General features: G+C 30.2%; 1 protein-coding gene across 3 annotated transcripts in view; it reads left to right on the top strand.

The window, feature by feature from the left end:
• The window catches only part of LOC143226128 (unc-112-related protein-like), a 51,516-nt gene extending 27,260 nt beyond the window's left edge, over positions 1-24,256 (top strand). For all 3 annotated transcript variants that reach the window (XM_076456681.1, XM_076456683.1, XM_076456682.1), the window contains exons 4-13: positions 1,760-1,956; positions 3,094-3,287; positions 4,149-4,251; positions 8,237-8,344; positions 9,185-9,360; positions 12,231-12,346; positions 13,603-13,709; positions 14,175-14,390; positions 14,829-14,975; positions 19,121-24,256. In XM_076456681.1, the coding sequence (XP_076312796.1) occupies positions 1,760-1,956; positions 3,094-3,287; positions 4,149-4,251; positions 8,237-8,344; positions 9,185-9,360; positions 12,231-12,346; positions 13,603-13,709; positions 14,175-14,390; positions 14,829-14,975; positions 19,121-19,411 (1,655 nt within the window). In that variant the 3' untranslated portion in view covers positions 19,412-24,256. The remainder of the gene's footprint in view (positions 1-1,759; positions 1,957-3,093; positions 3,288-4,148; positions 4,252-8,236; positions 8,345-9,184; positions 9,361-12,230; positions 12,347-13,602; positions 13,710-14,174; positions 14,391-14,828; positions 14,976-19,120) is intronic.
• Positions 24,257-24,593: the final 337 nt, after the last annotated feature.

Raw genomic sequence — 24,593 nt, 5'->3', positions numbered from 1 at the left:
ATATTTATGGCTACATGGCCATTTCCCCAATTTTATTAATTTTGTAATGGGACATGCTATTTAAGTGATTGATATATTTTTTATGTTACACAATCCATATTAGAAAGTAACATGAATAATTTTTAAACAACCAAAAGTACTGGAGTGCTTCTCTAGAATTTGCTTTTTTGCAGATACTTTTAACTTACAGATATAAGTGTAGTGAAAATCATACATCTGCAGAATGCTGTACTGTGAGGATACGTTGTTTTATCTGGAAATAAGTTTGGATAAATGTTGATTTGAAAATGAATAGATGATTTTAATATTATCACTTTACAAGATCAAAGCTTATTTACATATGTTTAAAAATCACTACTTTTTTAATATATTAGGTCATTTTGTAAGTAATGTCCAAAAATTTAATACAGAAAGTGCATCATCATTTCTGTCTTTGCAGAAGGCTTTAATGACTAAAATATGTAGTAGGATGTGTATAAAAATATTCAGACAAATAAAAGAAACTAAACCAGCTCCACTTTTTCAGATCATTAATCAAATAAACCCTTATGAAGATTGATGTGTCTAAGCAGCACATTAAGCATATAATGCTTTATGAGTTTAAAATAGGCAATAGTGCAGCAGAAACTACACAAAACATTCAAGGTGCTTATGGTGTGGAATTTCTTTATGAAAGAAATTGTCGAAGGTGGTTTCAGAAGTTCAGATCAGGTGACTACAGCTTAAGTGCACTACATTCATGTCATCCTGTTGAGTTTAATGATGATTGTTGCTGGCTGCACTTGATGAAGATTGTGCTGTAACAGTTGAAGAATTGGCACAAAAGCTTAATTCAACCCATTCAACAGTTTACAGTCATCTGCAATAGCTTGGAAAGATGTAAAAACTTGGAAGATGGGTCCTCTATGATTTGACAGAAGCCAACCTAAGAGCAAGAGTGGACATTTTCATTTCTCTGCACTCTCGTGAATATAACTCACCTTTTTTGGACAGGTTAGTGACCGGAGATGAAAAATGGAAATTTTATGAAATTGTAAGTGTCACAAACAATGTCTCAGTGCAGGTAAACTGGCGAAAGCACAACCCAAAATGGACCTCCACTCTAGGAAAGTCTTGTTAAGCATTTGGTGTGTTGGTGTGATCTACTTTGAGTTGCTGCCACTCAATGTAACAATTACATCAGACTTCTATTGTCAACTTTGATCTGCTTTGATCAGTCGTAAAGGTGTTGTGTTACACCAGGATAATGCACGGCCCTATACAGTAAGGATCACATCTGCAAAGATTGAAGAGTTAGACTGGGAAAAACTTCCACATCCTCCTTATTCTCCAAACCTTTTCCCATCTGATTATCATCTATTCTGAAGTTTGCAGAACTATCTTGATGGAAAAGAGCTTGGAACACATGAAGATGTCAAACTACCCTCTCTACATTCTTTTCCTCCAAACTGCAAAACTTTTGTAGAAGTGGCATTCAAAAGCTTGTGAATCATTGGCAGGAAGTAATTAATAATAATGGAGCATACATTATTGATAAAGTAACATTAAAAGAGTTTGATATCCTTCATCTTTTTCTGAACCTAAAATCAGACATTACTTAAGGGATGAACTGATATGATATAAAAATTTCAGTAAATTTATGCATGCTAATATTCCTATTTCAAGATACTTTCATGTATGTCAATTATGACATCATTTTAAGAATAGTTACCTAGTAAATGTTTTCATGTTAATTTTTTAAATTTCAATTTGTTTTTAGAAATCACTCACCCTGAAGAATTATCATTTTGCTGGCCTGTAAAGTCTGTTCAAATGAAGAAAACTAAACCATCAGCTAAAGTCAGCCTTTTCAAAAAAGAAGAAAAAAGTGAATCATTAGGGAACTTGAGTGAACGGCAGGGGACACCAGAAAGACTCAGTCCTAGTGTATCACTTTTAAGTACTCCTGCTAGCAGTGTGAGTATTGTACTACAGTATACTTACTTTAGATTTCATTAGTTTGAAATTGTGTCTAAAATGTGTTCACAGAATTAAATGAAAATACTGTATTTATAAAATTATATTTAATTTTTAGGTGAAGAACACAAAAAGTAATGAAATATTTATAGTTGTTTGATGCCAAAGGTATTGACTTTGAACACTTTGTGAAATTATTCTGTCTCTTTTGTGTTTTCTTTCAAGACATTATAATTGCACAGGATAATAAAAAATAATTTGAAACAAAGAAATCCACACCAGAATCTCTATTAAAAAGTAGACTATTTGAACAGAGGTAAAACATAAATAAAAAGTTGGAGGTTTTAGATTTTTAGACTAAAAAGTTTATTGCAATCAGATCAATGTAAATAAGTTCTAATATTTAAGGATTTACTCATTTAAATTGTAGAAATGATCATTTTATTTAATACAGAATACAAAAGTAAGTTTGTCAAATATTTGGTCAACATGAATTTTATCCTAAATTGATTTAATTAACTGTTATGTTGAAACTACATTTGGTAATAAAGGATGTGCATTGTTTTAAATGCAAGCAGCTATTCATTTATTTTCTGAGTGAGGTCTAGAATTTATGCAATTTTATTTCAAACAGAGAATTAACAAATTAACTAGCTTAAATTTAATTCATTGAAATAAGCAGCATACAGAAAATAACTACATAAAAACATCAGTAGTAGTAAATGAACTTAAATTCATGGCAGAATCTAGCATGATATTTTAGACAGAGTTATCTGTTTGGTGAAAATATTTATTCATCATTGGAAATTTAGTATTTAAGGTCATATGAAAAATTTCAACAATCTTAAAATAGTCCTTGAATGTTTCTTTTATTTCACATAATCATTGGAGAGTAATACATCGAAACTACAATTTACAGTGCTGTTCGATGATTATGTTACTGTTGAATGAATATGTTAATGCAATGTTTATGTATAACTGCACTACTCAATGCACACTGTATACTGTGTTAATTCATTTTTCATGTAAAATTGGTACTGGCTTGTGTCTACTATAGCTTCAGAATTTTACTTTACCTTTTTCTTAGTCTGTGATGTATGGGGACATGTACTAAAGGATTGTTGATCTATTATGCAGCCAATGTGGAGCAACTCTCCCCGTGGTCCTTTGGGAAGTCCGTCCTTTAATGGCTCAGTCAGTTTTCAAAGTGACATAAGTTCATCAAGTCAAGACTTTGTGCTGTATCAGAGCCCTAGTACACCTTCTGAAGAAGCTAAAAGTTCATTATTTCGACCTAAGACTCTGGTTGATAAAGTCAGGTTGAATGCAGGGTAAGGTTAACCCCAAAAATTATTAAAACGTTAAACCTAACCTAAGTTTATATAACTTAATAGTTTCAGATGTGAGTAACCTAAAAATGTAGATCACAACCAAAGAATAACTTAATCTGTGATGACAAGAAAACCCACTTTTAGAGAAAATTATATATTTTAAAACAGCTGGTATGGGTATAGAAAGCACTAGTGGAGGAGCAAACAACGTTTCGACCTTCTTTGGTCATCATCAGGTTTCAGGTTTTGTAAACCTAGCGATGACCAAAGAAGGTTGAAATGTTGTACACTCCTCTACTAGTGCTTCCTCTACCCATACCAGCCATTTTTAAATATATAAAGAATAACTTTGTTTAATACTAAAGACACTTCTGTATAACAAACTGATCACAAGTGTTTTATTCATAAATCACTGCATAAGAAAAGTACACAATGATTTTTAAAGTCATATTTTTGTTACTTTTAAAATGTTGTATAAAATATATTAACATTACTAACTTAACAGTCTGACTTATAATGAAAAAAATTTTATGATGAGAACATATACATATTTGAAGAGAACATTGGTGTATCTCCTTCAGACAGATCAGTATTCTGTTTAAATATATAGTACATTCATTCCAAATGATATATTTTGTTATCCTTATAAGTCATTGTTTGTCAACCTGCTGTTATATTAGTATAATATGGTTTCACACACAAGCATCCAGCAACATCAGATATTTTTAGTGTGTATTTTACTTGTTATACATTTTTGAATAAAAATCAGTATATGTTTTATGACCATCCAATGCTTGATAATATTTTTAAAGTGAGAACAAGAAATGATGCTTTGATTACTGTATGTATTTAAATTTTTAGGTGGCTAGATTCCTCTCTGTCATTATATGAGCAAGGTGTTATGGAAGGTGATACTCTCTACTTGAAGTACAAGTACTACTGTTTTTATGACCTTAACCCAAAGGTGTGATAAAAGTATTTCTATATAGTTTAATGCAGAGGATCTTTTTTATTTTATGATTTTTCAGATATGTAATAAAAATATTGTAACCTTTATATTAGGGATATTCTGTGTATGAAATCTCTAAAGGGAATTATAATTTGCTTTATCTCAATTAAACAAGATATACAGAAGTATTAATTAATCAAGTGGTGATAACTTGTACTTTCACACATAATCATTGACTTTTAAGTGACATTTTGAAATGCAGTTGAACAGTGTGAACTTTGAATAATTTATTTAGTTTATTAATAAGTGTCTTGATTATTATTATTACTATTGTATTTTAAAAATCTTAATGTTTTAACCTATAAATTTTGGTGCAGCAAAATCATAAGTAGTAAACAAGACTGGAATCAAATGATCATGAGTTGTACTAGCATTTGTTCAAATGATGCATATCAAAAACCGAATCAAGTAATATTAAATCTGCAAAGGGTTGTTTGAACTTTATAGCAGTAGTTCTGGTTTAATGCAAAATCATGTGTAGTCTTTAGAAAAGTTCAGATATTATAAAACAGTTTAGGCTTGTTATTGAGTCTGTTTTAAAGTGGTGACTGATGCTGTAATGGTATAAGTGTTTTTTCATAAATTTTTAAAGCTTAGACAAACTGTATCAAAACTGGTACGACTGTGTGCATAATTGCATCATGTAATTTGTTAAAAGCATTGGAGTCTCTTGAGCATATCACAACACTGTTTTATATTGTAGTGGAAAATGATTGTAAAAAGTTATCAGTTTTACATGAATCAACTTCAGGAAGATGAAGGCAAGTATTATAAGATCTAAAGTGAGCTTTTATGTGGAAGATTGGCTGATTTATAACTTACTTTAAATTAACTTTCTGGATTTTAGCATTCTACATCCATAAATTCACCACTGATCCACTTGGGACCTTTTATAACATCCTAATAGTTTATCATTTCAGTGATACATGCATTTAGCACTTGCTCCTTCTGATACCTTCTGTGTAAGGTCATTATTTCAGAATTTGACAGTTATTATAAACAAAGGTTTTGAAATAAAATAAGTTCCCTAGGAATTGCATGGATATTAAATTTCTTGTTTTTAAAAATAATAAACAATTTTGCAGACTGTATTATCCGTATGGTTTTGTAAGCTTGATCTCTGTGAGTTGCAATCAGGTACCAGTTTGTGATGGTATGAATCACTTCCATGCTAAAGCTTTCCTGATAATATTTATAGTCCTTTGTTTTTTTGGTAGAAACATTTACCATCAGAACTTTAAGTATATGTATGAGTAGGTATTAAGGATTATTCTTCTGCAGGAGGTGTCTGTGACTTGTTGGCAATAAATTCAAACAATAAACAGACAGCACACATTGCATTTGTTTTAAAATATCATCAAAACAAGATAAACATATATAAAATTTCTTTGCACTATGGAAATCACAGTTGTATCTTAAACATTATACAGTTCTCTTCTTGTAAAAAGTCCACTTAGGCTAATTCAATTGCTTTAGAAGCCAGTTTAGAGGCCAAACTATTTTTATCTACTTTTATCACAATAGTATTGGTGAATAATTCAATTATGTTGCCCTGTGGGTTACCACAGTTTCATCCCAAACTATCTGTAATTGTCTTCTTTCTATCAGATTTTTCACAGGTTGGTTCAGTTAGTTTAGAATACCCTCTTACATGACAGTTTATTCCTCTTGTCTCTATCAAACTGTAAATATTACTTTGACATATCTATTTTTAAGGCTAGTTACTTCAACAGTGACTGACTACACATTTTCTAACTTTTCTCTGGCTGAATTTCTCTTTCACTTGACTTTACCTTTCCTCCTCTATAGCCTGTTAGGTCACTGCTATATATATATTTGTCACTGAGGCTTCTATAAGTTTCTATAACCTCAGAATCAATGAATTGAAAATACAACATATAACTTTGAGTTACATTACCAAACTTGTCATAAAGATCACCTTTAAAATAAATGCTTTTATTTCATTATGAAAAACTAAACAGTTTTGAAATATTAATTCACAAAATAAACTATTACTATTTACACTAAACACGCTTTTATATCCAACAATTGGTTTTTTATCCATTGAATTTAACTCATGGCAATGCAACTTTTACAAAGAATGTAATGTCCTCAAATGAATACTTTACATGTTTTTGAGTTACCAAAGCATCCCTCACCCCATACAGGCTCACTGGTAAGCTTCAGAGCTTGTAACATTAGGAGTTAATTCAATGTTTGCAGTTGTCATGGCTCAGATGATCACATATACAGTATGTGATGCCTGCTAATTATTAATCTGTTGTTGTTATCAAACATTTTTCATAATTTGTTCAATTATATTACAATATTTTGGTTATTGTAGGTTACCATAATTGTAGTTAACAAGACTGTTTTTAATTCCTATTTCACTGTCCTGCTTGGCCAACCTAGGCTAATCATTAGGAAATGGGAACAGTAAGACTGAAGTTTCAGCTGATTAGATTAGTGTCTAAATAAGCCACACCTGCTACTTGCACTTCTCGTGTCAGTGAGCATATATCATGCACATTCTGTAGTTTGCAGAAAAAGTGTTATGTGGTTTTATATTTCCATCTTAAATTGATATATTGAAATTTGTTTTCTTGACATTATAAATTCCAGAACAAGGAGTAATTTCTTTTCACATGTTTATGAAATCAGAAAAAAATTAGCTTTTTTTTTAACAATAATTCTATAGAATTGCAAAAATGGGTATCCAATTGACTACCCAAATTTTATTTTACTTTTTATGCTACTGTAAATTTGTATTTATAACAGTTTTATTTAGGCTTAATATGCTTCTGCCTAATATTACCTGAACATTAGTTATTAATATCTTGAGGCTTTATGTTCATTCTCAAGTGTCTGTTACATTCTAATATGAGTCACTAGTGTTTATAACTTTCTGTAAACCATTTAAGAAGTAACAAGTAGTTGAAATTAAATGAAAGGTAGTTCACAATTCTTTGGTATTTTGTTTATTAATTTTCCCTGTCAGTGTCAACATCAGTCTTCCATTCTAAGTCTATCTTAGGGTTGAGATCTCACTCTTAATGTTAAGTCTAGTATTTAATAAGTAAAGAATAAAAAAGTACCATTTTATTTGTGTGTGTGTTGGATATTTATCAGTATTATGCTCTGTTTTCTTCATTTTCATTTAACTTTCATATGTGTCTTTTTTTTTGCTAAATGTCAGTGAGAAATGGAGTGTTTGTCTTTAGAGAAGATGCATGTTTTCTCACTGACTTGGGAAATACCTATTTCAAGTAGGCTAGACTCATGAATTTTAAAAATTATTGACATGAGAAATGGTATTATGTTCATTTTTTACAATGTATTTATTAGTTTTGTTTTGTTTTGTTGATTGGTTTATAGTCTTGGATATAGACAGACTGCTTATTGCTCCCCAGTAGCACAGTAGTATTTTATGTAGAATTGTAATGGTGGAAATACCATAGACAGCTCATTGTACAGCTTTGGTTACTAGTCTTGTATTGCGATGATTGGTTAAACAGTGTAAGATACAGATTGTCTGCTTATTAGCCTTTTATGATATTGATAGTTTTATGTTTGATTTAATATTTATCTTTACAATCAACATTTAAAAACTCAACACCTTTGGTACTAAAAATTGTTTCTACTTCTGCACTTGGGTGTGAAGTTTTGTGAATATAAACAAGGATTACACTGCTTTAAAGTGTTTTTTTTCACTTGTTCTTATAGCAAACATTATCTTAGTAGTGGATTACTGGAGAGTAATACATTTAAGACATTAAATGTAATGTGAACTGAAGAAGTCCAGTTATTTCAAGATATTCAAGTTAGCTTGTATAAAACAATAAATATTTGCACATTTGTATAATAGATCTATCTGTCATGTTAAAATTGTAAAAAATGGTTTAGAATCCATTAAATTGATTTTTTTTACCATATTTTGTAGTATGATGCAGTGAGAATAAACCAAATATACCAACAAGCAAGATGGTCAATCCTAACAGAAGAAATTGACTGTACTGAAGAAGAAATGATGATGTTTGCAGCCTTACAGGTAAAGTTTGACATTTCTAGAGAAATGTTTGAATAAGATCTAGAAGAAATAAACAACACAATCATCAAAGGTGAATGGCCATGCATGGCCAGATGGGTTAAGGCATTCGACTTGTAATCTGACGGTTGTGGGTTCAAATCCCCATCACACCAAACATATTTGCCCTTTAAGCCATGGAGGTGTTATAATGTGACAGTCAATCCCACTATTTGTTGGTAAAAGAGTAGACCAAAAGTTGATATTGGGTAGTGATGACTAGCTGCCTTCCCTTTAGCCTTACACTGCTAAATTGGGGACGGTTAGTGCAGGTAGCCTTCGTGTAGCTTTGCGCAAAATTCCAAAACAAAACCAAACAAGCCAAACCATCAAAGGTGAAGTTTTGAGCCAGAGATGAAGTTTTGAAGTAGAGCTACACATACACAAAAAGACCACTACTCAGACAATATATAATAATAAGTATATTTTGTTTAAGTATTAGCATTTAGTTTATTTTTACAATTTTATATTTTTCTTATGAATTTGATAAAAATTATGTTTGATGAAAAAAATACCTCAATTATAGTAATGAATAGTACATAAGAATTTAAATGAGTCATTTTAAAGTCATTTTAACTTTGGATGCCAAATACACAATTTGTTTGAATGTACCTAGTGGCAGAAATTTAAATTTGCTGCCAAATAATTCATACTTACCAATTTCCCATATTGATTGGAAAATCCTTGAATTGTTGTTCTCATACTATAGTCCTAGGTTAGAGTGTAAATGAATGGTTATGTCACTGTTTAATCAACTTCATGTTAATATGATTTCATTTTTTCCTGTGGTGCATATTTTGTTAGTTCCAAGTCAGCTTACAAGCCAAACTTCCACAGCCTGAATATGAGAAAGAGGAAGATGATATTGATGCTGCCTTAACAGATCTCCAGATTTCTCTTGAAGGATCTGCAGTAAATACTAAAGGCAAAGATATAACACATGTACCAGAACTTACAGATGAACTACAGATAATCATCAAGTAAGACATTATCCTCTCTCCACTGTAACTGCTCACTTTCAGAGAACACAAGTTAGTCATTTTGTGTTAAAACATTCATTGTCAGTTGTCATGCCTGAGACTTGTCTCATAAAAGTTTTACATTTGTTTCTATTTTGTTTGTGAATATGAAAAGTAAATTAATATTCATTTCAGTGTTTGATTTCATATTCATTATGTTGGCTGTCAGTTGAGTTTATTTAATGATTTTAAAAATTTTGGTTATAATTGTAGTTTAAGAAAAGAATGCTCATTATGGACATTTTTGTATGCCTTTTTTGTTTTAGTGTTTGTTGCTGTGTTGTTTTTTGTGACTTAAATGATGATGTAATATTTGGGGTATCTGTTTTATAATAGTAGTGTTTTGAAGTCTTTGTGCTGTTTCAATGGCATTTGGCATGAACAGTTCATTCTCATTAATTTTTTCTATTATTGTTCCCCATCTGGCTTGGTCTGGGTGGTGTGATTTGTAATGGAGAAATATCACCATCTTATATTTCTTGTTAACCACAGAACTCTGTCTTTGTTTTAGGTTCTTAAGGTTACATCTAAGAATGTTAAGTATCCTTCCATGTTGGATAGTGTTAGTGTGAATTTGACTGATTGTGTAAGATGTTTAGGAAATAGTAAAGCTGCTGTAGTGTTGCTTTTTCCATGATTCCATACAACAAAATAATATGTCATTGATGTATCTGTACCATACATCTAGAATTAAATCTGTTGTTTTTTCTTGTTTGTATCCAGGGCTTTTGTTTCTACTGTATGCATGAATGTTAATGCAAACTTACTGAAAATTGAAAAATGACACACAATGGTTCAAAACTTGTTTAACTCCACATTCTTCAAGATACAACTAGAGAAAATGTACACTTGTCAAACACATCATAAGCATATGTTGTTCCATCAGATAGTCATAATAGAAAATGATACAAAATTTCTGCTCAGGACCACCTGCAGCTGATATAAATCTCATATAGTCTGATATTAGGATTCATTCAATCACTCTATACAAATCTATAATATACCTCTCCAACAACTTTTTTTAGTCCCATAGAGTCTGATGTTAGAGTTGAGGTGAGTGCACAAGGTATAGTCTGAACATGTCCCAACTATACTGTACTACTTGTACTGGCTGTCCAACTTGTGTACAAGTACTCACATGGCTATGTTATAATTCTCCCTATTCCTGCACCACCAGTTTAGCTTCTGTGCTTCTTTTTTTCTGTAGTCCCCACTGGTACAGTGGTAAGTGTATGGATTTACAGTGCTAAAAGCAGGGGTTCACTTCCATTTCGTGAACTTGGCAGATATCTCAATGTGGGTTTGCTATAAGAGAACATGCACACACCTTTTTCTGTATGGAGAAAGAGTATGTCTTGGAGGAGATAATATGCCATCTCCAAGGGTTGTACTCCTATGGAGCCTTTGCCATCAGGTGTTGCACTTCCATGGGAATTCAACAGGTGCTTTCTGAAGGGTGCTAACATAGATAACTTTTTCACTAATCCCTACTCAGTGTCAGGATTCTAGCTAATGTGTGTGAAAAGGTGGATTTTCATCTTGGAAATTGTTTTCTTTAACTGAAGAAGCACTTCTTAAAAGACACCCACACGCATTACCAACTGTCGTCCATTCTTGTGGTGGAAATTTTCTTATTTGCTTCATCAGAGATTTAAAAACCTTGAGTGTAAATGCATAGAAGGAATTATTTCACGTGGAAAAGTGTTGCTTTCCTGTCGGTGTAGGGTTTTTATCATATATTGTCATCATGCAGTAATGCAATTCACATAAAAACACATGAAATTAGTTCAGAGTTGCCTCAAGCTTAGTGATGTACAAACCTTTTGGACAGAGGCACAATAAAGATAACTAGTCTGTGTGAAGATGTAGGATCTGTTAAGTATATTTTCAGGAAAGGGAAATGTTAATTTGTATAAAAACAATTTATATCCAAGGTAATTAATTATAAAAAAACTGTAAAACAACTTACTCTGTACAACCACAATGAGTTCATAATGTCCCTGAACGTCAATTTGATAACTGGCGTGGTAAAAATATTGTTGGACTGTGAGTAAAATAGTAATTGAGTTAGCTATTTGCCTGAGAAAAAGTCACTCATCATCAAACTGGGTTCTGGTTCTTGGGTACTATGCAGCTGCTGTATTTCATGAAATTCATTGTGTTTTTGATGCCTTTAACAACTAAGAAAGTTGATATTTGTGTAACAGAAATAATATACTCAACAAGTAGTGTTTTAACCAGTAATGTGAGGTTAAAAAGGAAGTGATAATAAATGTTTTCTGTATTTTAGTTTATTTTCAACAAATTTTACTGCATAACAGTTATTTTATTTTTACCATATTCATTTTGTGTTAATACCAGGTATGGAAGTATTTAAACAAATTAATGAAATAATTAAAACATGTTTTATTATGTCTAATTAGTTTTGGTTTAATAAAAACACAATGAATGTATATTAAGATTCCTTTTCCACATTGTTTTTATTTAATTCACAAGCATTCAGTTATAGTTTTAGCAGTTGGTTTCAGATGTTTCTTTAGCAACAAACGGCTGGAAATGATTGCTTAAATTGCTATGAAAAACTTGAAACAATATACATACAAGCATACCTGTCACTTAGACCATGAACTTGCATCAGAATCTAAACAAAATACATTTATGTATTATAGCATTAAGTAACTGTAAATTGATGTTAGCTTTGGTTTTTACTTAGAGATATATTTTGAAACATCCAAATGCCAGAAGTACTTAAGTACATACATTGATATGATTTTAAGAGTCCAGTGTATTTAAATCATTGATGATTAATGTTTTTTGTGTTTTTGTTCTAGACCTAAGCGATTGACACTGAAAAGGCCTAAAAAATACAAGTTTTCATTCAAAGACACCAAAATTTCTATTTACAAGAGTGATAAAGGTGCACCAGTAATGGAAATTAATCTAAAAGGTGTGTAAACAGTTGAAGAATGATTTTACTTAAGGCTATTGCATGTTAGCATTATAGAGCTAATATAGATTAAAATAAAGCTTTTCTTTGTCCTGAAAATTCTAATATCAAAGAAGAGGAAGACAAGGTTCATATGAGAGTTTGAAAACTTACGCAAATTATTTTTATAAAATATTTTGTTCCAGAAAAATCTTTAAAAGTTGTTCAGTTATCTCTTGATTTTTTTGTATTATTTTGACCTAATTTTTAATGTTTGTAACTATTGTTCACTTTGAATATTTTACTGTTTTTGGAATATATACAACAATGTAAATGTATTCCATAATTATTTTGTATTGTACTAGCAGAAAAAAAGAAAATGTTAAAAATCACACATTGATAGTTTATTAGTTAGTATGTCTTCAAAATATACTTTGCCAGCTTGTTGTTGTAATGAAATCTACATTTAAAATGTGATTTCTAGCAATTTGGCTTCTCAATGTTACTTCTGTTATCCACATTACAAACTCAGAAATAGTCAAATACTAATAACATTTTTTATGTTCATATAATTACCATGTAATAATTAGACTAACAAATTACCCTTTAACGTATGTAATATGATGAAATTAAAAAAAAACAATCTTTATTCATTTGTCACTAATAATACGAACAATGAAAGGTTTTCTTTCATGATTTCATCCATTCTAAGTATCAAGTATTTGCCTACCAGTGTTTTTATCTCACTGTATACAATTATACTCCTAAAAACCTCTCCATGACTTTTTATCTGTGTACCAATCCATTTACACACCAGTCTTTTCCCTACTGTTTATTACTATTATTGTACTAGTACTCCTGATTTTTGTCTTGAGAAAACCCTCACATATAGTTGATATTAATGTGGATGGAATCCTAAGAAATAATTGGTTGGAAAGTCTATAAGTAATTTGAAATATATCCCAGAACTTTTGCTGAAAACTTCCAGTACTAATAATGTAAAATACTGTGGAAAATTATTGTTTCAAGGTTGAAGAATGTTAGCATGTTTTACATTATAATTGTTATGTTTTCTATTAAATACTATATGCTTAATAGTTCTTTTTGTCATATAGTTTTCTTTAATGCACAGTCTTCATTACTGTTATGAGCATACATTTGATAATAATAACTCTTAGGCTTCATAATTTACCTTTAAATATATTAAACATTTTAAGTTTGATTTCAATGTCAAAATTGGTATTTTCGTTAGAATTAATACTGTAATCTTTATAAAGGCTGCGAAGTAACTCCAGATGTGAACATCTCTCAAGGAAGATATGGCATCAGATTAGAAGCTCCTACTCAGGAGGGCATGGTAGATTATTGGATTAGATGTAACGATGTAAGTAAGAAACATTGGTTTACATTTGGAGTTGTGTTGGAAGTTCCTTGTCAAGAGTGCACGATTGACTACTAAATCATTTCTAAAGATGTGTGTTAAATGTACTTTAGTTTATGTATAGGATCAAAATCAAAACCCCTGGTCAAGAAGGAAGGATGTACCACTAGATCAGGTACAGAAATATGAGGAAAAACTCATTAATTTATACATGGGATGATAGTAGAAGCTCTTAGTTAAGATAGCATGATCAGCTAGTGGATTAGATGCCAGGAAATGTGTTACTGTAAAAACAGCTGTAAAATTTGTCCTTTCAGACCTGCTTGTATTCAAATTACTCATCTGAGTGAGAGAAACAATCTGTTTTTGTATCACAAACAGTTGAATTTACTGACATTACTAAGAAAGTCCTGATGTTACTTAATAAATAACAATATCACATGTAGTTGCATTATTTCTCGTTCTTAGAGGGAACAGTATGCCAAGTGGATGGCTGCTTGTCGCCTAGCTACAAAAGGGAAAACCATGGCAGATAGTTCTTATGATATGGAAGTTCGATCTATTCTTGATTTTCTGCAATTGCAGCAACCTGCTGATGCACCCATTGTCAACCCTTCACAAGTGGACATTAATTTAGAAGACTTTGTTGCACCAAGGTTTCTAAAGAGATCTAAAGAAAAACAGGTACAATAAAAGATAATGAAGTTAAACATAAAATAATAAGAGTGACCATTTATAAAATATAAAAAAATGAATGAAATTAAAATACATTTAAAACGTTATGAGTGTCATTTAGGACTTAAAAGTTCCTATGTTTAATTTTTAAATGTATTTGTCTAAGTAAAACTTGCATTGTAAAAACATTGATTAGTATTCATATAATTATTTTTACCCATAAAAGAAAATTTAAAAACATTTATTCTATTAATTCAAACTAATTTCTTTTTTTGATATGATGTTAGTGTTACAGAAAGATTCTATATTAATGATATAAAATATATGTTCCCTGAAGCTTCTGACCATGACTATATTATCCTGCAAGAATTCTTCAGAAACTTTTTTCTCTGTACTTAATATAAGTTCATTTAATCTTATTTGTGGTTTTTAAATTTTAAATTTCAGATCATCACTCAGATCTTGCAAGCCCATGTCAATGTCAGTAAATTGAACCTTGTAGAAGCCAAGATGAATTTCATTAAAGCCTGGCAGGCGTTACCTGAATATGGAATTTCTCTTTTTACTATAAAGTTTACAGGTTGCAAACGTGAGGTAAGCTCTTTTTTATCTGTTTTATTACTCGAAAAGTGGTAAAGGCATCTAAAAGTTTCTAATTATCTCTTTCTATAACTGCCCAAAGAATGGTATTATGTGTTTTACAACTTACAAGTGCAGGGCTTTAATATTTTAAAGAGATTTCTTTCACAAGGTTTCTTTAGATACAAGGATTTTGATTCAATCATTAAGAAAAAGTTCTTAAACTTGTAACATAACTAAGGGAAATTAATCAATGTAACATTGCAAAACTTCTGAACACACTGTATTTTGAATAGTATTTGTCTATAATTTCATGTTTAATAAGAAAAGTTAAACGAAACTTTACATTTCTAAAAGTTTTATATATTCACTTTATTTTTGCACTAATTTTTCTGTGCTTAAATCATAATTTGATCTTGAAAATGCAGTGTGTGCCCTAGTTAGACTTAAAAGCCATTATGGTTTTTGTGATTGTGAAGCACGTTAGTATACATATCAATAAGCAATCGGGATATGGATCAGTTCTTTCTTTGAAAGAATCTTTTTAAGCTTTATAAGTACTGGTGGAAATACTGTTCTATGGACAGTTGCTAGTGCTAGTAATTACTAATAATATTCATGCTTCATTGAAAAACATTTAGCAAAAGTGAACATTTCCTAAAAATGTGTTTTTCTGGGAAGTAGTTCATAGGAAAAGTGTTTAGATTGTACTGATATAAACTGCAATGCATTTTCTTGTTAAAAATGGTAACTTTTATTGAAAAAATAGAATATATTTTTAATAATTTTATTTTTTTTAATATTATATTTACGAATTACATCAATAAAGACATAATAAAACCTTTACTTACAGTCCTAGTGAATTTTGTGTTTTTGTAGTAATTTTATTTAAAGTTGTATTCTGAGATAAAGAAATGGTTGTTGCACATACTGTAATTATTTTTATGTCAAAATCTTGAATACCCAAAATGCAAAAAGTTTTTATGTATTGTGTTTGTGGTGTTATGTAATAGATGGCGCCACATGATATTTTGTTTTTAGTCGGTATGTACATGCTGCCTCCATCATAGTAAGAAGATTGTAGTTATTCCTGAAAGTATTGCTTGATGTTTACAAATATTGTAGGAATTATCTGAAGTAAACTTTAGTCATTTTACGTATTGTAGAAATTGTTGCAAGTATTGTGGAATTTTCAAGTGAAACCAATTGAAGTGACCTGTCATGGTTAGGAAGCTCGACTCATAATCTGAGGGTTTTAGGCCCAGATCCCTGTCACATCAAACATGCTTGCCTTTTCATCTGTGGGGGTGTTGGAATGTGATGGTCAATCCCACTATTTGTTTATAAAAGAGTAGCTAAATTAGGAACAGCAAGCATAGCCCTCATGTAGATAGCTTTGCTTGACATTCAAAAATTAACAAAATAACTAGCTAATTGAACATAGAATAACAAGATAGGTCTGCATAGTAACTGAGTTTGTGGGAAAGGGGATATAAATAGATTGCATATTGTTGTACAATAAACAGTGTTTATTATTCATAAACCATTATTTATGGATATTGGATGGCTACTTTAACACGAGAGCTAGATCTAAAAATTGTTCTCTTTCTGAAGTTGTTTTAGACTGAGTACACCTGACACTGCTTGATTAAAACAATTACCCAGATTAACTGGTACTACTTATGTGACTGCTTAGTCCAATTTGAAAATAAGGAAGTTTGTAACCTCAAGATATCACGACCTACCATTGGAAGAAACTCTTGCACAAAATGCAACAGAGAGATCAGTTGTTAGATTAAGAGAAGGACAAAAAAATAAATGTAGGACAAGAGCAAACTTGTTGGCTACGTGTTACGTGAAAACTAGAACTGAGTATCACAAAATAAATATCCCAGTATGCTGTGTTTTTTTTAACAAGTACTGCAGTATGTACCACAGTATACCTCAGTATACTTTTTAGGTAAGGCAAAAGCATAAAACAGGTTATATGCAACTATTGACAGTGTACTTGATTTTACTGAGAAAGTGATATGTGCTGTAAGCCATGAAAGAGATGTATAATAAAGAAAGAAAAATTAAGATATTACAAATTGATTTATCAAATATAATAAATTGTTGTAATATAAATAATAAGCTTAATACCTTGAAGTAACTGGAATTAAACATACTGTGGTTTTGAAACATTTCTCAACTTTTAATTTAAGAATTCAAAGTACATGCCCATGCCATCTTATGCAGTTCTGTCAGTTCACAAATATAAAATTCCCCAGTGGCACTGCAGTATACCTCTGGGTTTACACTGCAGGAAACTGGGTTTTAATACCCCTGATGAGCAGGGCACGGATAGCCGTACGTGTAGCTTTTTGTTTAACTACAAACAAGCAAACATAAAGTACTACAAATTGATTGTAAAATCAGTTAATTCATAACTGTTTCAGTCTATCTTACTACTGACTATCTGTCAGGTATTAATTGCAGTGAATGTTCCCCATAAGATTTGGGTTCATCTTATTTGTTAACAATATCTGAGTGTTCACATTTTTCTCCTTTAAGTTTACCTTCTTTGCTGATGAAGTGTCACCAGCTGTTGAGGACACATGCTCTAATGATACACTGTTTGCTGGAATACAAAGCAAATACTTTTCTAACTGACCAATAATAGGTTACTTGAACTTATTTTCTTTTTACCATTAATTATGCCTTATTAGTGATTCACTTTTGTATTAAATTATTTCCATCTGTGCCAACTCTGAAATTGACTTGGCAGACAATTTTGAAAATATCTCAAATCAGAATAGCTGACAAATTTCTAATAACATGACATTAATATACAAAAATAGAAAATTAATAGTTTTTCTTCATATCAAAGTATTATTTAGTCTTTATAAATATTCTAGGAGTTGTTGGAAGTAACCTTTTTAAGTATCCTAGGAATTGCTCAAAATATTTTTTCTTCCCAATATCACAGGAAATGTTGCAAGTAATAATTATCCTGGCAAGTATTGTTGAAATTTATATTAGCCTTTAAAAATATTGTAGAAATTATTGGATATAATTTTTTTTTTCCTTTATAAACATTGTGTGAATTGTTAGAAGAATTATTTCATCTGTGAATATTGTATAATTTGAAGGAAGTAATTTTCAGATGACATGTAAGAATTGTTGGATTTATTAATTTTTTTTAAGCATTGTGAAAACATTTTGAATTATTCTTTATTATACAAATTGTTGGAAGTAGTCTTCAATCTCTAAAGGTATTATAGGAATTATTTGAAATAATATTTAACCATTAAAAGTAGATAAGCAATAACTATATCAGTCAGTGCTACATAAACTAATTATGTAATCAAACTTATGATTAAATCAAGTAACAAAATTAGTGTTTCTGGTTATTACTATTTTTATTTATTCTAGTAATTAATTAATAGAAATTATGACTAAATTTATTGTCATAAAAAACAAATCAACTAATATCAATTAGAGTTTTTAGTTATTACCGTTTTTGATTATTCCAACTATTTATGTTAGAATAGAATAGTGCTATTTTGTTTGGTTTAAGCACAAAACAACATAATGGGATGTCTGTGCTCTGTTCAATTTTAGCTTTAAGAGTTGTTTTTATTGTACTTTAAGTTTATTTCTTTGTTAAGTTTTTGTGATTTGGGGAGGGGTTTCATGATTTGAGGGTGTCACATTCGTTCGGTTCTCATTGCTGCCAAACTTTGCTTATTTTATAGCAAAGCTACTGATGCTGTCTTTTACTTTAACTAATTTTGAGCTGTTGACAAAAGGGAAGACAACTGGCTGGTATCACCACGATTTTTTCTTTCTAAGTTTCTGGCTAGAGAGAATACAAGTGTTTGGTAGCACCTACTGCCAACTTTTTCTTTTCTTTTTGAATTGCTGGCTGTTTTTGTTTATTTTTGACTTGTACTATATTGTTTTGAGGGACCTTGTAGTAATTGATAAATATCTTGTAATCATTTAATGGGGTGTTTATTAATCAATTTGCAAATACCATTAATCCTAGCTCTTCTTACAAGTAATGTAAGAATTGTTGGAAACAATAGTTGACTGGGATAAGTAATCTATTAACTGGTTTTAAACAATTAAATTTGTGGTAGAAATTTCCAAGGATATATTTTTGTGGTTTTATTTAGGAATTGTTGGGAATAGCATACAACAGACTGATGCGAATGGAGTTTCACTCAGGAGATCTCATCAAAACTTGGAGATTTAACACCATGAAAGCTTGGAATGTTAACTGGAATACTCGAGAAATGATGGTACAGTTTGAAGAAGAGGAAATTGTATTTAGTTGTTTGAGTGCACACTGCAAGGTGGTACATGAATTTATTGGTGGTTACATATTCCTGTCCATGAGGTCAAAAGATCAGAATCAAATGCTTAATGAAGACCTTTTCCATAAGCTCACTGGAGGTTGGCTGTAAGTCACCTGGAAGGTTTTGTTCAGTCTGGAAAATTTCAGAAAACAAAGGCTGCAGGTGATGCTCTGTCAGGAATCCAAGAGGATTTTAAGTGAAACATAAGCCTTCAAATTTATATTTCTTATTGTTGCTGAATGTTAAATACTTGATAATTAAATATGAGTGTTTTTGAAGCACTTGTAAGTTTATACTAAATATCCAAAGATCTTTCTCAACCTCATAGTGTTGTTACTGCTTTTTTTAAGTTTGTTCCTAAATTGATTGGATTAAGTATTAAAAAAAATCTTTTAACCAAGGAGTAAATGTATAGATACGAAGTTTTTTATTTGTTACATCGAAGTTTGACAAAAGTGCAATGTGAAACTTAGTGTGCTTTAGTTTTACTGTTTGGAAAAATTTGTATCAGCTTATTTCCAATATTGGTATTTTTTATAGCATTAAAACCAGTTTTATTCTTGAACTATTTGGTTTCTGAAATAGTTCTATGTATTAGAAACTTGTCTCAGTATGTTTTTAAAGTAAGCCTACAAAACAGATTTGAGAAAATTTACAACTTCTTTTCCGAATGGTTAGTCTTATTTCTTTGCATGAAAATATTTTTTTCCCACATTTAAGTAATTATTAAGGATAACTACTTATTGACCAGGCTGTTTTTAGCTAGTGTTTCCAGTATCTGTGTTTAGTAATATTTTCTTTCTGCTATTATTTTCAGACTGTATATGAATAAAACTTCTGCTCTTGTTTTTAATATTGTAAATATTTTTGTCATTTCATTTTTTGCCAAAAGGATTAATATGCAAATCCAGTGTTCTTCCATATATATAATATTCAATGCTTTTTTATTTTATAACCTTTAAATTAGTCATGAAAGAAATGAAGGGTGTAGTAAGATTTTAATTATTTTTTTTAGGGTTAATACAGTAAAGTAAATTTGGACAACTTCTGATATATGATCAGTCTCTGTTGACACTGAATTCAAGAACTGAAATGATTTCACTGGTAAGAGATTCTGAAACTTAGTATCCAAACTGGTATTTTATGGGACCAAACTTTAAGCATCCTTCTTGTGTATTTGATCAAAACAGGACAGTGAATCAGTATATTTATGTTGCATTATTAGTAGTGTCTAAATATCCCACATAAAATGATAGAAATATTATTTTGCTAGATGAAATGTCTGCTTGTAGTATGATAAGGTTCTGCTTTCATTAAATTTTACACAAGTTCTTTGAAGGTTGTTTGCAGTTTTTAAGTATTCTTTAACATTCCAATAATGGATCACGTTTCTTAAGTTGTACATCATCCACAAAAATATTTTTCACACTTATATCTAGTGTGAATAGTACATTTACAACATGTATGTGTATTTATTGCTATATCTGCATTCCTATACTTATATATTCTTTAAATCAACTGGAAAATGAACTGAAGAAATTTCTTTTAATATTAGCACACACTTTTACCTCATGGCACAAGTATATTGTTTAAACTTTTTAAATGATATGGATGTTCATCTGTCCTTTGTGTTATGCTACAAATTTTTTCTTTGTTTCCTATATGATTTTTGAAGACAGTTTGGAAATTGATTGTTTTAGCTTCTCTCAACAGTGTTTGGTTACTTCATTTAGTATATTAGAAAGAAATTATTGGAATGTGTCAAATGATATCAGTATTGTGGTTCTAGAACATTTTATACAAAGGTTAATTATATGACACAAACTTATGTATTGAAATTTTAAGTGTTTCATTCTTTTTTCAGATACTATTCTTATATAAATTCAGGAATTTCTTTAGAACATAAATATATATATATATATATTATATTATATAATAGTCTATTTGTAACAACATAGTTTATGTGTATGTTATGCAGGAAAGTTGTTTTTCAACATTATGTACAGATGTATTTTGTGCAATTGTTACTTCTCTATTTTACTGGTCACAAAGTAGTGTTTACAATGACCTATGCTAGTAGTCGTAAAGTACAAGTATAGGATAGTTTCTCCATTTAATGAGGAAATCTGATTTTTCTAGTGATATTTCATTAACAGCAATTTATAAATCAAATTGTAATGGGAAAAATAATCTGTACTCTATATTGATTGAATGTTAGTGTCACTTAAGTAGCAACTTTCTTTCACCCATTGCTTATTACGTGTAATTCAGTTTGAGTTGCCTTTGCTTGACATAGTAATACTAGAAGACTAAGTAGAAAATTAATGAGGTTGGTATAATTTAATTAAATTAATAATGGAGTGTGTTTCAGTTGTAAAACTATCACTAAATTTGAGAGATAGGACAACCTTTTTAATGTAAACATATTCTTGCTTTGTGCATTCTATTGTTCAGATCTGTCAGTTAAACCATGCACCCCCAAGTGTTTCAGAGCTACCTAAACTCTGATTGGTCATCCATATTTGGTTGTAGGATATATCAAACATCACATAGGATGTCATAATATATTTTCATACCAAAGACAAAGATCACTAAATATTTTTATATCATATTATGCCAGAAGAAATATGCTAGCACAAAGTAAATCACTGAAAACCAAAAGCAACAGTTTGTACTTCCCTTCATCACAACGTATGCATTGCACACATAATTTAATAGTTTCAAGATTTTGTAGGGAGATTCAGTCCAGACTGTCGTAACTTCATATGTTAAAATCTTTTACTGTTTTTGGCTATGTCAATCAAATTTGTAGCTCTAAGGATATAAGTTAACATAAATATGGAGGTGTTTAATTTTTACACTATTCATTACCATTTCATTCTGCCTGGATTATAAATTCATTCTTTGATAACATGGGCTTTATGTCACTTGTAAAAACTTTGGTAAGATTTGTCAGTCACTGTATCATGCATGTTTTGAAATTAAGTAGTTATGCCCTAGAATTTGATTCAAAATAGAAATATTCAGTGTTAAAATATTCAAATAAAAATGCTCATATTCCTTGTTGAGTCAAAGTTTGTTTTTTGAAAAAAAAACTCTAAGCTCACTGACGTAAGAACGAAGGATTGTGGACTCCCCCCACTCTTATAAATAAATCAGCTACCACTCTATTACCAGAGTGCCTGAAAAGGTTTTATGGAAAACCCCAAGTGCACTATTTAAACTTAGGTGCTCATTTCTCTTCTAGTAACCAACCTTATCTAGAAAATACTTAGTCAAATATTCATGTATTTAGTTTTGATGCAGTATGCAATAGTTGACAATTTTATACTTAGAAAGATATTGCATTGATTGAACAATATGCACGTTTTTTTATGTTTAAATATATTTTAATGTTTGAAAGCAAGTCATGGTGTTGAGAACTGTAATAGATACATGCAGCTTCCAGAGGTAATTACTTCTGTACATAATTTGATGTGTTAGTTTGGAACAGCATTTGTATTAAATCTCTATACTTGGGCTGAAGCGATGCTTTTAAATGACATCAAAATTGGAGATGTGTCTAAATGTTGAATCAAATTACAGTAATCCTGTTTAAAGATCAAAGTTGATGTTAGTCAATAAAAATCATTACCTTATCTTTAGAATTATTTTCAATATTACAAAGTGGTGCAGTGTGTGCAATAAATATTTTTGTTTGGTTTTAAATATGTTTGTGATTTTTTTTCCTAATATTGTTTTTTTAAAAGAATGGTGGAAAGGGAGGAATCTTCCAGATATTTTTCCCAGCTAACTGAACCTACTACAATAGATTAAAAAACAATTGGGCTTTTCCTTTAACACCTGTTTATTTAATCACAATATGATAATGAAGTAACTTATTATTCCAGTTTGTAATAGGACATTCCTCTTGTAAAATTGCCTGTCATGTGTTAACAGGTTGATTAGCATATGAATTAAGGCTCAAAATTTGAATCCAAAAAAACAGTTAAGGAATGTGTTCATCTTCATGTTTTACTTTTCAGTGCCTATAAGGATGTTTAGGGTTTATTATAGCAGTAAAAAAAATGTCACACTACACACAGTATATTTCTCCCTGTAATTTGACACAATGTAGTTAAAAATTAAAAGTGAGTGTAATAGAAATTTCTTTTTAGAACCCAAAAAGAATATTTTCAAAGAAAGTGAACAAAAAATTATATCCTTAAGGTATTTAACAATGCTGATTTGAAAATCAAGTTATTACTTTTGAAATGTATTACCTAATATAACATGAAGTGCATAAAATAAACTTACCACACCAAATAAGCCAATAATATCACTAATGTATATAATTACACTTTTTGTAATTAAAAATACTGGAGAGAACATTATATACATATATAACCTATTTTTTATAGAAGTATAGGGATGCATGTTTTTTGTTATGATCTGTTATTTTGGTTAAAATTAAGAGGAATGGGTAATCTAATAGCTCATCCAAACAGTATTCAAACTCACTAGATAGTGCAGCATTTTGTGATAGCAACATTTACTCCATGCGATCAGAATACTGGGGTAAATTTTTTTCATTTCATAGAAGCCGCTGATGAACATTAACAGAATTAGAGTAAATACACTACATTATGTACATTGTGATTGACATATCCTTTTAAGCAAAGTTTAGTGTTTTAAGTTCTTTTTGTGTATTCAAAGAATGTGTTTGTCACAATTTTGAAGTGCAGATGTTAAGTGTTAAAATGTAATATACCAGTTGGGTGGTCTTTTTTGAGAGTTCAGTATTTAAGGACAAAGATTTGTCATTACATGTAACATATATTAAATGTACTGCTCACTGCATTCATATTTCTGTACTTGTTAATAACAAAATGGTGTACAAGTGCCTTTGGTTGGTCAGTTTGTTTCTTTATGTATTCTCTTTTTTTCCAATAAATAAAGCCTAGTTCTGTGCAACATTTCCTTATTATTAAACAGCTCATACATAATAGTACGTCTTTCTATTTGTAAAATAAGTTTTGGACAAACAAGTACATTATTAAAAGTACAACTGAGATGCATGCAGAATTTTTCCTTTACAAATACTGAAATAAATAAGTTTAAAATTGGGAGCTGTGCATTATTTTATGTTACATTTCCTTACACGGTAGTAGGTTACATAAAATCTTAGTTCTGCAAATAACCGAAAATATTTTAAACTGAAAGCAGTCCAGCTTCAGGTAAAAAATATGGATTGTAATGTTTCATAGACAGTGCTTTATTCTTAGTAGTTGCAAAAGTGGAGAAACACATG

The sequence above is a fragment of the Tachypleus tridentatus genome, chromosome 9 (genome assembly GCF_004210375.1).
Source record: "Tachypleus tridentatus isolate NWPU-2018 chromosome 9, ASM421037v1, whole genome shotgun sequence".
Lineage (NCBI taxonomy): Eukaryota > Metazoa > Arthropoda > Merostomata > Xiphosura > Limulidae > Tachypleus > Tachypleus tridentatus.
The sequence above is the reverse complement of the archived record's forward strand: the minus strand, read 5'-3'. Positions and strand labels throughout refer to the sequence as shown.